Genomic DNA, 14,042 nt, shown 5'->3' with positions numbered 1-14,042 from the left:
CCATAACAAAACACCACTGACTAGGTGACTTATAAACATCAGAAATGTATTGCTCACAGTTTTGCTGGAGGCTAGTAAGTTTAAGATTCAAGGCACCAATGCGGTTGCATTCTGGTGAAGGCCCTCTTCCTCATTCAGAGCCACCACCCTCTCAATGCATCCTCACACAGTAGAAGGAGCTAGGGAGCTCTCTGGAGCTCCTTTCAGAAGGCGTCCTATGTCATCCATGGGACCTCTACCCTCAGGACAGGAGCACCTCTCAAAGGCCCCAGCTACAAGTACCATCACATTTGGGTGTTGGGATTTCAAGATACAAATTTCAGGAGGACACAAACATTCAGAACACTGCGTGAATGTTCTTGTAATAATACTTTTCATTTTTCTGCATACTTGAAATAAAGGCTCAGTAGGGGAAACTCCTAGAGGGAAAAAAAGAAAGGGAAGTACTGGTATTCAGTTGGGTTAACTTGAGCAACAGCCCTTGGCCAGCACAAATGGTGAGAAAAAAGGCCTAGCCCTCCACACTTGGCATAATTTGTGGAGCCAAAGTTTGCCCAGTACCTTAGGGGAATGCGGCCCCAGAATGAGAGAAGGCCACAGACAAGAGTCGTTCTGGTTCACACATAAGGAGCATAAAGGCGAACTCCACAGGGCCAGTTCTACACTCAGGCTCTTCCCAACACACTGCCTGACCAGACCCCAGAAAAAGAAGCCTTTAAAGAAGGAGGTAGTCCCCCAAAAGAATGAAATCTTACCATCTCTAATGACATAGGTGGAGCTAGAATGTATTACGAAGCAAAATAAGTCAGATAGAGAAAGAAAAATGCCTTACGATTTCACTCACTTATAGAATTTAACAACAACAACAAAAAAAACAGATGAACATATGGGGATGGGGGGGAAGAGAGAGGGAAACAAACCATAAGAGATTTTTCTTTCATAGATACAACTTTTATTTTTAATTCGTTCCCACTATGCCTATAAGAGACTCCTACCAACAGAGAACAAACTGAGGGTTGATGGAAGGAGGTGGGTAGGGGAATGTCTAGATGGGTGATGGGTACTAAGGAGGGTACCTGCTATGAAGAGCACTGGATGTTGTATATAAGTCATGAATCACTGAATTCTACTCCTGAAATCAATATTGCACTGCACACTCACTAACTGGAAGTTAAATAAAATTTATTTAAAAGTTGATAAAGAAAAAAAGAAAAAAGAAAAAAGCATAAAAAAAATTAAAAGGAGATAGTCTCTAGAGAAATCTCTAATGCTACTCAAATTCAATCATGAGGCCAACAAATACCATGTGCCAGGTCTGTGCCAAGTCTGTGCCAGGTAGTGGCTAGTGCCTGTGCCTGCACAAGGTAATTATTAGTGTAGTGTTACAAAGTACAGATAATCCATTAATTCCTCAACTAAAACAGAAATCTGAGAAAATGCAATTTTCTTTCAATGGCCACATAGTAATCCACAGAGAAAATGTGCAGTTAATCTTACAGATGAACATCTGAATATTAGTGACCATCACTGATCTGACATTTTCTGCTATTACTTCCTTCTAATTTTAGCAAAAGAGAGAGAGACAGAGAGAAAGAAATATAGCACAAAACGAGATGTTACCTTCAGTTCTTGAAGCTTCTCTGTATTTGTGGTGAAGTGTCCAACATGAGCTTGGACATGCTCAAACTGCTTTAAATATTCTCGGTTTCGAGTATGAGCCTTCTTTTCTGATTCACATATTTCCTTCAGGTATTTTTTTAGTTTAACATACTTCAGCTTAACTCTAGAAAAATAAAGGCAAATTTTTAAACAATGCAGTTAGACTCTGGCAAATCAAAGGAGGAGAATTTTCTTTAACAAAATTGTTAATGAGACAATGTATTTGGAGATATTTTACCCAAACACTGAAAGCTAAGGGCAGAATGTACCTCCATTTTTAGAGAGAAGAAATTAATGCAACATCACTGAGTATCACATCCAGGAATAACTCTCCTGAGAAATGTATACAAGACTACATTATAACATTCACACAATAAAGATTTATATGGATTTCTTTCTCAAAATTAAATGTGATTTCAAGAGCGGCATCTATGTGGCCACGGTTGGATGAAAAGCCCATTAGCATTCTCCTTATGACAGACCATTTCAAAACTACATGCTTAGATGGAAATAGAATCAAACTATAAACCACAATCCATAAACATTAATCCAAAATGTAAAATACCCCAAAGTCTCTCATTTAGATAATATTAAAAATTTTAGTTAGGAACTGTCACAATAAATTATATTTTAAGAATATTTTATGATAATATATGGGCTGTAATCTAACTCAAATTGTGAAAAAACCTTTAGAGACTCTCATCCAAGGTGTAAAACAAAGGGCACACTACTCTTCCCAGAGAACCAACATTGCTCGTTCTAGCTCTTTCTTCTTCACAAGTTTTACATGATAAGAGTACTTGGTATGAAGCATTTCTATTGTTAGTTCAATACAATAATTCAACATTCTTTTTTTATTTTAATCCCAGTATAGTTAACTTATAGTGTTGTATTAGTTTCAGTAGCATTGTCCTTCACAGGCAGGCACTTGGTGAAGCTGCTGATGGTGACCAGTGTCCAGCTGGAGTGGGTACAACAGTAACCATGCCTTCTTCACCCAAAGTCTAGTTTCATTCCTGCCCCCGCATTACCCTTCAATGCTGACCACAGAAGTCACCTGCCTAGCCACGTAGTCATTCATGTATTCAGTGCTGTGACTAGGAAAGCCACTCAGCCAGTCAACAGGGAAATTAGAGAGTCCAATACAGTGTTATGAATGCTAAGAGGGAAACTACCAGGCACTCTTACAGACTGGACAACCCAACCTAGCTGAAGAGGTCAGGAAGGCCTTCCCAGTGGAAATCAATTTTTAGCTTAGACATGATAAAGGATAGATGAGTTAACCCAAAATTGGGGAAAGCCAGGGTGAGAAGATGAGGGGAAACACTCAAAGCAGGGGAAACAGCATGTTGGAAAGCGCAAAGGCAATAATTAAGAACAACAACAGTGGGGCGCCTGGGTGGCTCAGTGGGTTAAAGCCTCTGCCTTCAGCTCAGGTCATGATCCCAGGGTTCTGGGATCAAGCCCCACATGGAGCCCCACGTCGGGCTCTCTGCTCAGCAGGGAGCCTGTTTCCTCCCTTCTCTCTCTCTGCCTGCTTCTCTGCCTACTTGTGATCTCTCTCTGTCAAATAAATAAATAAAATCTTTAAAAAAAAAAAAAAAGAACAACAGTAAAATTGGCCCAAAGCAACAAATAATAAACTACTGTCTCTTACACTGGGTCAGACACTGCTTTAAAGCTCTGTTAAGTTCTCATAACTATTATTACCCCCGTGTGACAGATGAAGAAATAGATGTACAAGGTGTTGAAGGACCTGTCCTAATGTTACATAACTACAAGCTGGTAGGCCTTAGATTGAATGGAAGCACCAAGCAACAAAGCCCACTTGCTTACTCGATACTACAAAACTCCTGTCGTGCTTCAGACACTGAAGATTCTGTGTAACAGGTTAGTGGAGGCTGGTAAGAGAGGGTGATGATGGAGATTACCCAGGGGCAGATAACAGAGGGTCTGGTAAGCTGTCGTGCTAGATACTCTGCAGACCCTCCTCACATCCTCTAGGCCCAGCTCTTCCTCTGCCAGTCATGGCTGCAGCCACCTGGTAGCACCTGTCTCGGCTGCATCTGGTATCTTGCTTTCCCAGAGCTGCTCCTCTGAGTTTGCAACATGGATGCGAGAAGGCGTTAACACTCCTTGGGGGAGCCCTGCCCAATGCAGGGTTACCAGCAGGTAAACAGCTCCCCTTCCTTCCCTTGAGGAGCAGAGAAGCAGGCTATAAGCCTCCTCTAAAGGTCTGGAAGGATGGAGCCCCAGATGCCCACAGCAGTGACTGGCTCCTACTTCATTCTTCTCAGCTCTGCTCACCGGTTTTATATGACCACTTCCTAAAATAAACTATCATCTACACACAAACCCCTGTCTCAGGCTCTGCCTTCCAGACAGGGAGGAGGGACGAGATTTAAACAGCCACGTTAGACAGTTTGGATTTTTATTCTGTCAGGCAGTCCAAAAAAGTATATTTTTAGCAAATCATTCCCTCTGTCCTCCAGGAAATGAGAGGCTAAGAGAGGGGAACCAACTTGACAAACTGATAGCTTGATAAAGATCCCCAGAAAGCCAGGAATAGGCTGCAGGAAAAGTCTCCATCCCTTTTGGCCACCCTCTTAGCTGCAGGGCTACAAAATGGCAGCTGCCACAGATATTCTCAGACTTGGGCCCACTTCTGAGGCCATCGCATCCACAACCATTGCTATTTCTTGCACCATCTCACTGACTTTTTGTCTCTTTTAAAAATAATGGGGACATATCTCTGTCCACCATGACTGGTATCCTTGGAAGTCCACTGAATCCCAAAACCATATGAAGAAACAAATGGACCTGATGGGCGATTTGGTTTTAAGGTTTTCTCTCACTTCTGAATGACATGTTTTCATTTCTCACTCATATTATCATGTGACTAAATCACAAAATCAATGCTATCATAGCCAGAAATTTTTCATTATGAATAACATTGGAGGTAATACCACACACTTGGCTTAAGGATGAAGTTCAGTTTCTGTAAAACAGAATTTAAAATATTAAAAGTTGGTTCCTCATATTAGAATAAACCAGTATTTTATCCATTGCTCATAATAATTTTTACAGGCATTGTCAAATAACCATGAACAAATGAGACATCATGCTTTCAACAGTTGGTTGAAAAGCCAGCTACAGTCATTATGCCTTAATCAATATGCAGGCTCAATGTGTTTAAATTGTGATAAAAAAAAGACTATATAATGCATCTTATTCTTCAGCTATGCAAGCTAAATAGATTCCTGAAATACCACAAGTACCAAACAGCGAAAGTAAAACAATTTTTATCTTACACAAATTTTAACAAAATTTATTCCTACATTTGATAGTGGTTATATTAAATTTCAGTGTTTACTGGAAATGATTACACATTAGATGTAAGAGAACAGTAAAAGTACTGCAATTATGGTATCTGTAACATACATTAGGGTTACATTTTTATTGATTAACACCCGCCAACTGGCTTAAAGACTGTTATCACTGTTACATCTTACCTGTATGCATCAGATTGATTATATTCATAAAGCTTCTTTTCCAGGTCCAGTCTCTTTTTTTCACTATAATATACAAAGAAAAGATTTTATGAATAGGTTACACTGATAAGTAATAGGCAGTTGGATTTAGAACATGATCTCTTTTGAAATTACACCTTTGTGAGAATGCTTCTCTGGTCTTTCTAAAAAGCAGAAAATGCCAGCTGTTTGAAACTCAAGACACAAAAATATTTGGCAGTTGCCATGGAAATCTAAAAAGCAAAATGATACCAGTATGAAGCAAAAAGAACAAGATTTTCAAAGTAAATGGAATAAAGGCACTAAGAAAGGACTAGAAAGCAGATTCATTCATTCAACAAGTATTTCTTGAGTGCCGTGATGAATCAGGTACCGTTCTAGGCCTAAAGACTAACATGGTGAACAAGCCAGACAAAGACCTCTGCTGTCAGGCAGCTGACTTTCTAGAGGGAAGAACAAACAATAAACAAGATAAATATGTAAAATATACTATGGCCAGATTTTTCTGCAATAGTGGCATTTAGATGGGGATTCCACCAGGTCAAGACAACATACCTCACAAATCCACATTGGACTGCAGACTGGTGGCTTGTTCTGCTCCTAGCCAGACAAGCCTGGAAGAGCCAAGTCTCTGAAAAGGGCACCTAGCTCCATTCACAGTTAATGAAGACCAAGTCCCCTAACAGTACTACTTCAAATTTGGAGGAGTTTCTTTATATAACTTTGTGACATCACCATGACTTGTCACTGACTGCTACTACCTGGAGCTAGTCCCAATAAAGACTTAGCTTGTGCTGTTCAGGCGAATGCTGCTAGTGAGTTAGAGGACAAAGCTTACCCTGCACATCTGTACACCCAAGCCCGTTAAGAGGTAAGGGAAACTGAGCAGCAGGGGAGCTAACAACAGTCAAAACCAAGGGGCTAGGGGGTAAAACAGCTGAATGGGACTAGCCATCCCAGTTCCAGAAAGAGCCTTTGGTGGGTTTAGCCATGGGGTGGGGGTAACCACAGGAGGTTGTGCTCCACCACCAAAGTACCAGCTTCATCTGAAGCCAAATTGCTAATCTAAATGAACATTAACTAAAGTTCAAAAGAAAAACTATATAAGTCTGCAAGAAAAATGCCAGGGGCAAAAAAAAAAAAAGACTGTGAATCAAAGACAAGGAGTCCAACAGAAGGTGACCTCAGGTGGCCTGTTGAGGGAAAGGGGCTGAGCCCATGTCGCATTTGGGAGCTCTTAATTATTAGTTTGTGTTTTCTTCAAATATATTTTCCCTTTTAAAAAAAATCTCAAAAGTTACTCTATTAGCTACATTAGAAGTTAAGTAAATTTCTTTGCTTAGCATAATCTAGAATGGAAACAACCATCTAACCAAATTCTTTTAAGGGGAAAACGGGGTCCAAAATCCAAACACCAAATCTTAGCTTGAGGAACATAATCTATTCTTTAGTTAGGCTGTGCCTATGTTTAAAAAAGGAAAAAAGAGCCCAAGGAAAAGAAATTGTAGAGACACCATTTTTTAAGTGGTAACACCACACACATATTTACATTGTCATTAGTAAGAGTAAACTTATTTTTATGTAAAGTGTAAAAAAATGGTGCAGTTTCATTCTTCTGTAAGTGGCTGTCTAATTTTTCCAACACCATTTGTTGAAGAGACTGTCCCATTGGATAATCTTTCCTGCTTAGTTGAAGATTAGTTGACCATAGAGTTGAGGGTCCATTTCTGGGTTCTCTATTCTGTTTCACTGATATATTTTTTTTTTTTGCCAGTACCATACTGCCTTGATGATTACAGTTTTGTAATATAACCTGAAGTCCAGAACTGTGATGCCTCTAGCTTTGGTTTTCTTCTTCAATGTTCCTCTGGCTATTGGGTGTCTTTTCTGGTTTCATACAAATTTTAGGATTATTTGTTCCAGGTCTGTGAAAAAAAAAGTTAAAGGTATTTTGATAGGGGCTGTACTCAACATGTAGATTGCTCTGAGTAGCATAGATATTTTAACAATACTTGTTCTCCCAATCCATGAGCATGGATGTTTTTCCATTTCTTTGTGTCTTCCTCAGTTTCTTTCATAAGTATTCTATAGTTTTCAGAGTACACATCCTTTACCTATTTGGTTTGGCTTATTCCTATGTATCTTATGGTTCTTGGTACAATTGCAAATGGGATCAATTCCTTAATTTCTCTTTTTTCTGTCTCAGAATTAGTGTATAGAAATGCAACTGGTTTCTGTGCATTGATTCTATGTCTTGCCACCTTGCTGAATTCCTGTATGAGGTTCTTATACCATAAACAAAAATAAACTCAAAATGGATCAAAGCCCTAAATGTGAGACAGGAATCCAACAAAATCCTAGGGGAGAACACAGTCAGAAACCTGACCTTGGCTGCAGCAACTGCTTGCTAGACATAACTCCAAAGGCAAGGGAAACAAAAGCAAAAATGAACGACTGGGACTTCATCAAGATAAAAAGCTTTGGCACAGCAAAGGAAAAAGTCGACAAAACCAAAAACAACCTACAGAATGGGAGAAGATATCTGCAAATGTCTTGTCAGATAAAGGGCAAGAATCCAAGATCCATAAAGAACTTATCAAACTCAACACCCCCAAAACAAAAAATGCAGTCAAGAAATGGGCAGAGGACATAAGCAGACATTTCTCCAAAGACAACATACAAATGGCCAAAAGACACATGAAAAAATGTTCAACATCACTTGGCATCAGAGAAATACAAATCAAAACCACAATGAAATACCACACACTGGTCAGAACAGCTAAAATTAACAACTCAGGAATCAGCAGATGTTGGCAAGGATGCAGAGAAAGGGGAACCCTCTTACACTATTGGTGGGAATGCAAGCTGGTACAGCTACTCTGGAAAACAGTATGGAGGTCCCTCAAACATTTAAAAATAGAGCTACCATACAACCCAGCAATTGCACTACTAGGTATTTACCCAAAGGACACAAAGAGTGATCCAAAAAGCATCCGTATCCCAGTGTTTATAGCATCCATGTCCACATAACCAAAGTATGGAAAGGGTCCAGATGTCCACTGACTGATGAATGTATAAAGAAGAAGTGATACACACACACACGCGCGCGCGCACACGTGTGCAAAATGGAATATTACTGAGCCATCAAAAAGAATGAAATCTTGACATTTGCAATAATGTGGCTGGAACTAGAGGGTATTATGCTAAGCAAAATAAGTCAGTCAGAGAAAGACAAATATCGTATTTCACTCAGACATGGAATTTAAGAAACAAAACAGAGGACCATAGGGGAAGGGAGGGAAAAATAAAATAAGACAAAATCAGAAAGGGAGACAAACCATAAGAGACTCTTAACTCTAGAAAACAAACAGGGTTGCTGGAAGGGCGGGGTTGGGGGGGATGGGGTAACTGGGTGATGGACACTAAGAAGGGCATGTGATATAATGAGCACTGGCCATTATAAGCAACTGATGAATCACTGAACTCTACCTCTGAAACTAATAATACACTGTATGTTAATTTACTGAATTTAAATAAAGGAAAATTTAAAAATAAGAGTGAATTTAGAAGAGAAGTGAAATATGGCAACTGCTTCCATGTTAGAAATTTTTATTAGCCACTTTTGCTTCTTCTAAGATTTTATGATTAATAGGATAGTTAGTTCATGAAGAATGAATGGATAGTGAGCTGTCATTAAATGACAAAGACAGAAAGACCCTTAAGTGTGTCAATGACTTTGTGCCTCAATGTCATGCTTCACTTCTGTGCTTTTCTTGCCAAGAAAGTGTTATCAGAGTCTGGTCATGAGTAACCATTAGATAGATCCAGCTAGAGGATCACCCACTGGAATAAAAGTTGTACTCTAGAAACTGTCAGGAATGACTACAGAATAGCTCCAGACTGGGGGAGACTGAAGAGACATGGCAAATGGGTACAAAGATGGGAACCTGAACCAGTAAAGAAAAAAGACAGTCTTAGGACACTTAGCAAAATGAGCATGTGGTAAAATTTGATTGGAGTCTGTGGACTGGTATCAATCAGTGTTGACTTCCTCATTGGGAGAGCTATAAGGTGTATCCATGTCATGGAGCATCACTGTTTTTGGAAATAGACACTTGAGTTTTTAGGAGTAATGGGGTATGATATCTGTAGTTCTCAAATGGTTCAGGAAAGTCTAATGATTTTAGACAGGCAGATAGACAAAAGCAGAAAAAATATAAAGAAGTGTTAAGAGTTGGGGAATCTGGGAGCACCTAGGAGGCTCAGTTCGTTAAGCATCTGCCTTTGGCTCAGGTCATGATCCCAGGGTCCTGGGATGGAGACCTGCATCCAGCTCCCTGCTCAGCAGGGAGTCAGCTTCTCCCTCTCCTCTCTGCACATATGCTCTCTCTCTCTCTCAAATAAGTAAGTAAATCTTAAAAAATAAAAAAGAGTTGGGGAATCTGGGTGAGGAGAATATTAGAAGTCTTTGTCCTATACATGCAACTTTTCTGTAAGCTTTAATTTAATTCAAAATAATTTTGAAAATCCACCTATGACCTCTGGACAAAAGGACTTTTGGGGAATCCATCACCTCCTGTGCAGCCAGTTCTTTTTAAAGATTTTATTTATTTGACAGAGAGAGACACACCAAGAGAGGGAACATAAGGAGGGGGAGTGGGAGAGGGAAAAACAGGCTTCCCGCTGAACAGAGAGCCCCATGCAGGGCTTGAACCCAGGACCCTGAGATCATGACCTGATCTTCCACTGGCCTTCCTGGCCTTCCACTACCAACATGATGTTCATCTCATTAACTCTTCAACACAGGACCTTTTCACAGCCTCTTCATCCCCACTGCAGAGCTTCTGAATGCTGTCCTTCCTTTCTATCTTAAATGTAAGACTTAAAACAAGATATTTACCCTAATGAAAACCCAGAGAAAGGTTTATGGGGAGGAATATCTTGCAACCTCTACATACTAAACCTCTATTTCAGAATCTCTGAAACACGCAGCCCTGGGATGTATATCCATAGCCCACGGTTTCTGTCCCCTGCACACCTCACCTGGACCAATTAAAGGTTTACACAGATGGGTGGTCCTTAAGAGCATAGCCAAATGGTTTGCTTTTCTCCTTTTCCACTTGTTATTCTGTTTTTGTCTCAATACCAACTTCAGCTTTACTCAACTAATATCTCAGAATCAATTTCTGGACTATTATGATATCTCACTCTGAATCAATACTGTCATTGAAAGAACTGGGGCTGGTTAATGGGCCTTTTAAAGGGATGTTTTTATGTAATTGTAAGAGTCAATTCCACTCACATGTTTCTACCATGCTTGTATCTTTACACACACTGAAACAAGTCACTCCAGCAGGCTCCTTAAGATTCTGATTGATTTCACCAGCGTGCAGAGAAAACACCACACGCAAAGAGAAAAAAATTAAGAATGTATAATAAGTACATCTATGTGTGACTATAGCTGAGACAATCTGGGCTAGAGAAACACCACTTACAAAGGAAAGACCCCGTTATTAGACCAGCTACATTAGACCACCAATGAGCCAGCTCTAACAAGGCCAGGAAAAAGCAGATTGCTTTTATTTCCCACCCCTGGAAATTTCTGGATAAAGCAGCTGTGATGACCCAGAGATGCGGCCTATAAATGACTCTGAAGTTTTAGAGTCCTTATGGTCACTGTAATTGGTTAAAAAAAAAACTAAACTAAACTAAACTAAACAAAAAAGCAGGTACATTCAAACACTCAAATAGGATACAAACAATGATATTCATTACTTGCTCTGCAAAACTACAGCTTTCAACTCTTTTCATTTGAAGCTCATTACTCTACTAGAGAAAAAACAAATCTGTGGCCTTACTGTACATATAATTCAGTGCTCCTCATTTCTGGTGAAGAACCAAGGTTCAGGACGCTGAACAACCTGCTCAAGGTCGCACAACTGTTGTAGAGCAGAACCTGTTTCTCTGCATCCAAAGTTATCTGCCTCTGTACTTACTGTGCATTAGTTATGGACTTTTAAAATGAAAATTAAGGAATGCCTGGGTGGCTCAGTTGGTTAAGCATCCGACTCTTGATTTTGGCTCAGGTCATGATCTCAGGATAGTGAGACTAAGTCCTGTGTCGGGCTCTGCACTCAATGGGGAGCCTGGTTGGGATTCTCTCTCTCCCTTTGCCCCTCCCTGCTTCCTCTCTTAAAAAAAAAAAAAATTTTAATGAAATGAAAGATGAATACACACAGCAACAGATATATACCAACTTAAAAATTTTTTTAAAACTCCAAATGCAGAACCATGAATAAGCTATAAAATTTGACTTGAATTCTTCATATAATTTCAACAGACTCATCTTACTTAACAGTTAAAACATTAAGTGTTAAACATAAAGTGAGTGCTAATCATTACACAGTTACTATACCATAAGTACTATAAGCACCCAGGTGTTCCTAGCATACGAAGCAAAAATGATAACTCATAATGAGCTTAGTTCAAAAAGAATGCCATTTGAACCCATTTTAAAATTAGAACATGGGCTAAGACATACAAATACCTAAAGGCCTGGTGGTAACTAACCTACTCTTCTTATTTTTATTTTATTTTATTTTATTTTTAAGATTTTATGTATTTATTTGACAGAGAGAAATCACAAGTAGATGGAGAGGCAGGCAGAGAGAGAGAGGAAAGCAGGCTCCCACTAACCTACTCTTCTAACAGAACAGAGTCAAAAGTACTTTAGGTGTGCTGATCTACAGAGCAGTGTCTTGTCTTTTAATTATAAGGTATGTACAGACACTTAATACTGTCTTTGAAATAGCATACTGCTCCCTTTCCCTGGTTGACTAGAAAATTGTAATGATTTAGTGACAATGTGTGGCAACAGTTTTGTATATAAGACATTCGTTAACTCCTGGATCCTGGATGGGTTGGCTTTGGGATTTCTGCCATTCACTCAACAAGCATTTGTCAAGCCCCTCCTCTCCTAAAGTACTCTATTACCAGCTAAAGATCCAGCTAGATATGGTTCCTGTCCTCCTGGAATTCTCCCTTTAAGCAGGAAGCAAGTCATTTAAGCCATTTACCTACAGTGCTATAAAAATAGAGATCACAGGGGCACCTGGGTGGCTCAGTGGGTTAAAGCCTCTGCCTTCAGCTCAGGTCATGATCTCAGGGTCCTGGGATCGAGCCCCACATTGGGCTCTCTGCTCAGTGGGGAGCCTGCTTCCCCCCCCAACCACCTCGCTGCCTGCCTCTCTGCCTGCCTCTCTGCCTACTTGTGATCTGTCTGTCAAATAAATAAATATATTTTTTAAAAAAATAGAGATTATATAAGTTAGGAAGTGGGTTAATCAATAGTTGCCATAGGGAAGGCACTGCAGGAAGTGATTTTTTTTAAAAGTTGGAGGTAAGAAGGTCCCTGGAGTGGGTAAGTGGCAGTGTGTCAGAAAGAAAATAGGATACAGAAAAAGATTAAGGGGTAAAATATAGTGAGGACAATTAAGGAGGCATGTTGTGGATGCTCTATAAATATTTGACAAGAATTAAATCTAGGATAAGATGACTATAATTCCTTTTCATAACCACTTACTTCTGCCTTTACCTGAAATGTAATTATTGTCATTTTAGAATTGTCACACACAAAGCTCTCCTCTTCACTGAAATGATTTTGTAACTTTTAACATTCATTAAACGCTTTGTTTATCAAGAGATCCAAATATCTGTTTCCTTTCTTGTCAACTAATGAGATTTCCAACCCCAATTAATTTAGCAGCTAAATAATAGTTCCAATAACTTATCTTTTATGTGGCTATTTATAGTAAATTGCTTTATAATTTTCTCTCTGTGCTCTTAGATCTAGCTGTTTTCGGTGGCTCTCATCTTTCATGTCTCAAAGTATCATGAACCCTCTGGAAGCTGGACTTGTGTAAATTTCATCTCTTTAAGTAGGGCATATGTTCACACACACACACACACACACACACTCCCGCCTGCGTTCCGGGACCTGTCACTATTGATGCAGTGCAGCTGTCAGGGTGGGATGACAATTTGAAGAGAGACCGGAAAGGAGGCGTGGAGAAGGGAGTAAAGAAATTCACAAGGCTTGATTGAGAGTGACAGACAGGAGAACTCGCACTCTCACTTCTGGGCAAACTCAAGGATGAAGCCGCATCTTCCGGCGGGAGACCTCCAGTAAGGACAGTGGGGCATGGTATTTGGTAAACTTTGTCCTCTAGGCCCCACTGGAACTTGGGCGGCGTCGTGGGTGGATCCAGGCCCAGGGAAACACCGCGGGGGGAGTGGAAAGGAACCGGAGTCAGGGCACCGGCTGACCCTCGGCCTGGCCCACTCCCCGCCCCCGCCCCGAGTAGGCCGTACCTGTCCCGCAGCCGATCCTGGAGGCGGCCCAGCCTCTCGTAGTATTCGGGGCTCGCCAAAGGCGCTGCCGATGTGGAGGACGGAAGCATGCCGCCGCCGCGCGCGCTCCCCACCGCCAAGGGACAGCCACCAGGGAGGTGGCGACGGGTTGTCCGAGGCGACGGCCCCACCATGCACCGCGGGTAAACAGGGCGCCAGCCGCCGTGCAGGGAGCGGGACCGAGGCCCTCTAGGGGCGGGGGCAGCGTGGGTGGGCGGGGCAGACGCCGCGGAGGGGCGGGGAGGAGGCGGGACGTCTTGTGAGGCTGCGCTGGCCGCCTCCAAGAAGGCTGGCGGGTTCTCTGCCGCTGCTGCTGAAGGGGAATCTTGGGGGCGTGTGGGCGCGGTTCCCGGCTTCTCCGCCCCTAGTCTGGCGTTTCCCTTTCCCCTCACCCTTCAGAATTCTCACTGGAGAGAGCCTGGCCTTCCCCGAGGCAAGGAGCCC

The 14,042-nt window shown here is 41.2% G+C and overlaps 1 protein-coding gene across 4 annotated transcripts in view; it reads right to left on the bottom strand.

Moving 5' to 3' along the window:
- Positions 1 to 13,748, bottom strand: part of KIZ (kizuna centrosomal protein) — a 134,579-nt gene extending 120,831 nt beyond the window's left edge. For all 4 annotated transcript variants that reach the window (XM_044263551.1, XM_044263550.1, XM_044263553.1 and 1 more), the window contains exons 1-3: positions 13,560 to 13,748; positions 5,172 to 5,234; positions 1,621 to 1,783 (exon numbers count right to left, since the gene is read on the bottom strand). In XM_044263551.1, the coding sequence (XP_044119486.1) occupies positions 1,621 to 1,783; positions 5,172 to 5,234; positions 13,560 to 13,732 (399 nt within the window). In that variant the 5' untranslated portion in view covers positions 13,733 to 13,748. The remainder of the gene's footprint in view (positions 1 to 1,620; positions 1,784 to 5,171; positions 5,235 to 13,559) is intronic.
- Between the last annotated feature and the right edge of the window lie 294 nt (positions 13,749 to 14,042).

Source organism: Neovison vison, chromosome 8 (genome assembly GCF_020171115.1).
Source record: "Neovison vison isolate M4711 chromosome 8, ASM_NN_V1, whole genome shotgun sequence".
NCBI classification, from domain to species: Eukaryota; Metazoa; Chordata; class Mammalia; order Carnivora; family Mustelidae; genus Neogale; species Neogale vison.
The sequence above is the reverse complement of the archived record's forward strand: the minus strand, read 5'-3'. Positions and strand labels throughout refer to the sequence as shown.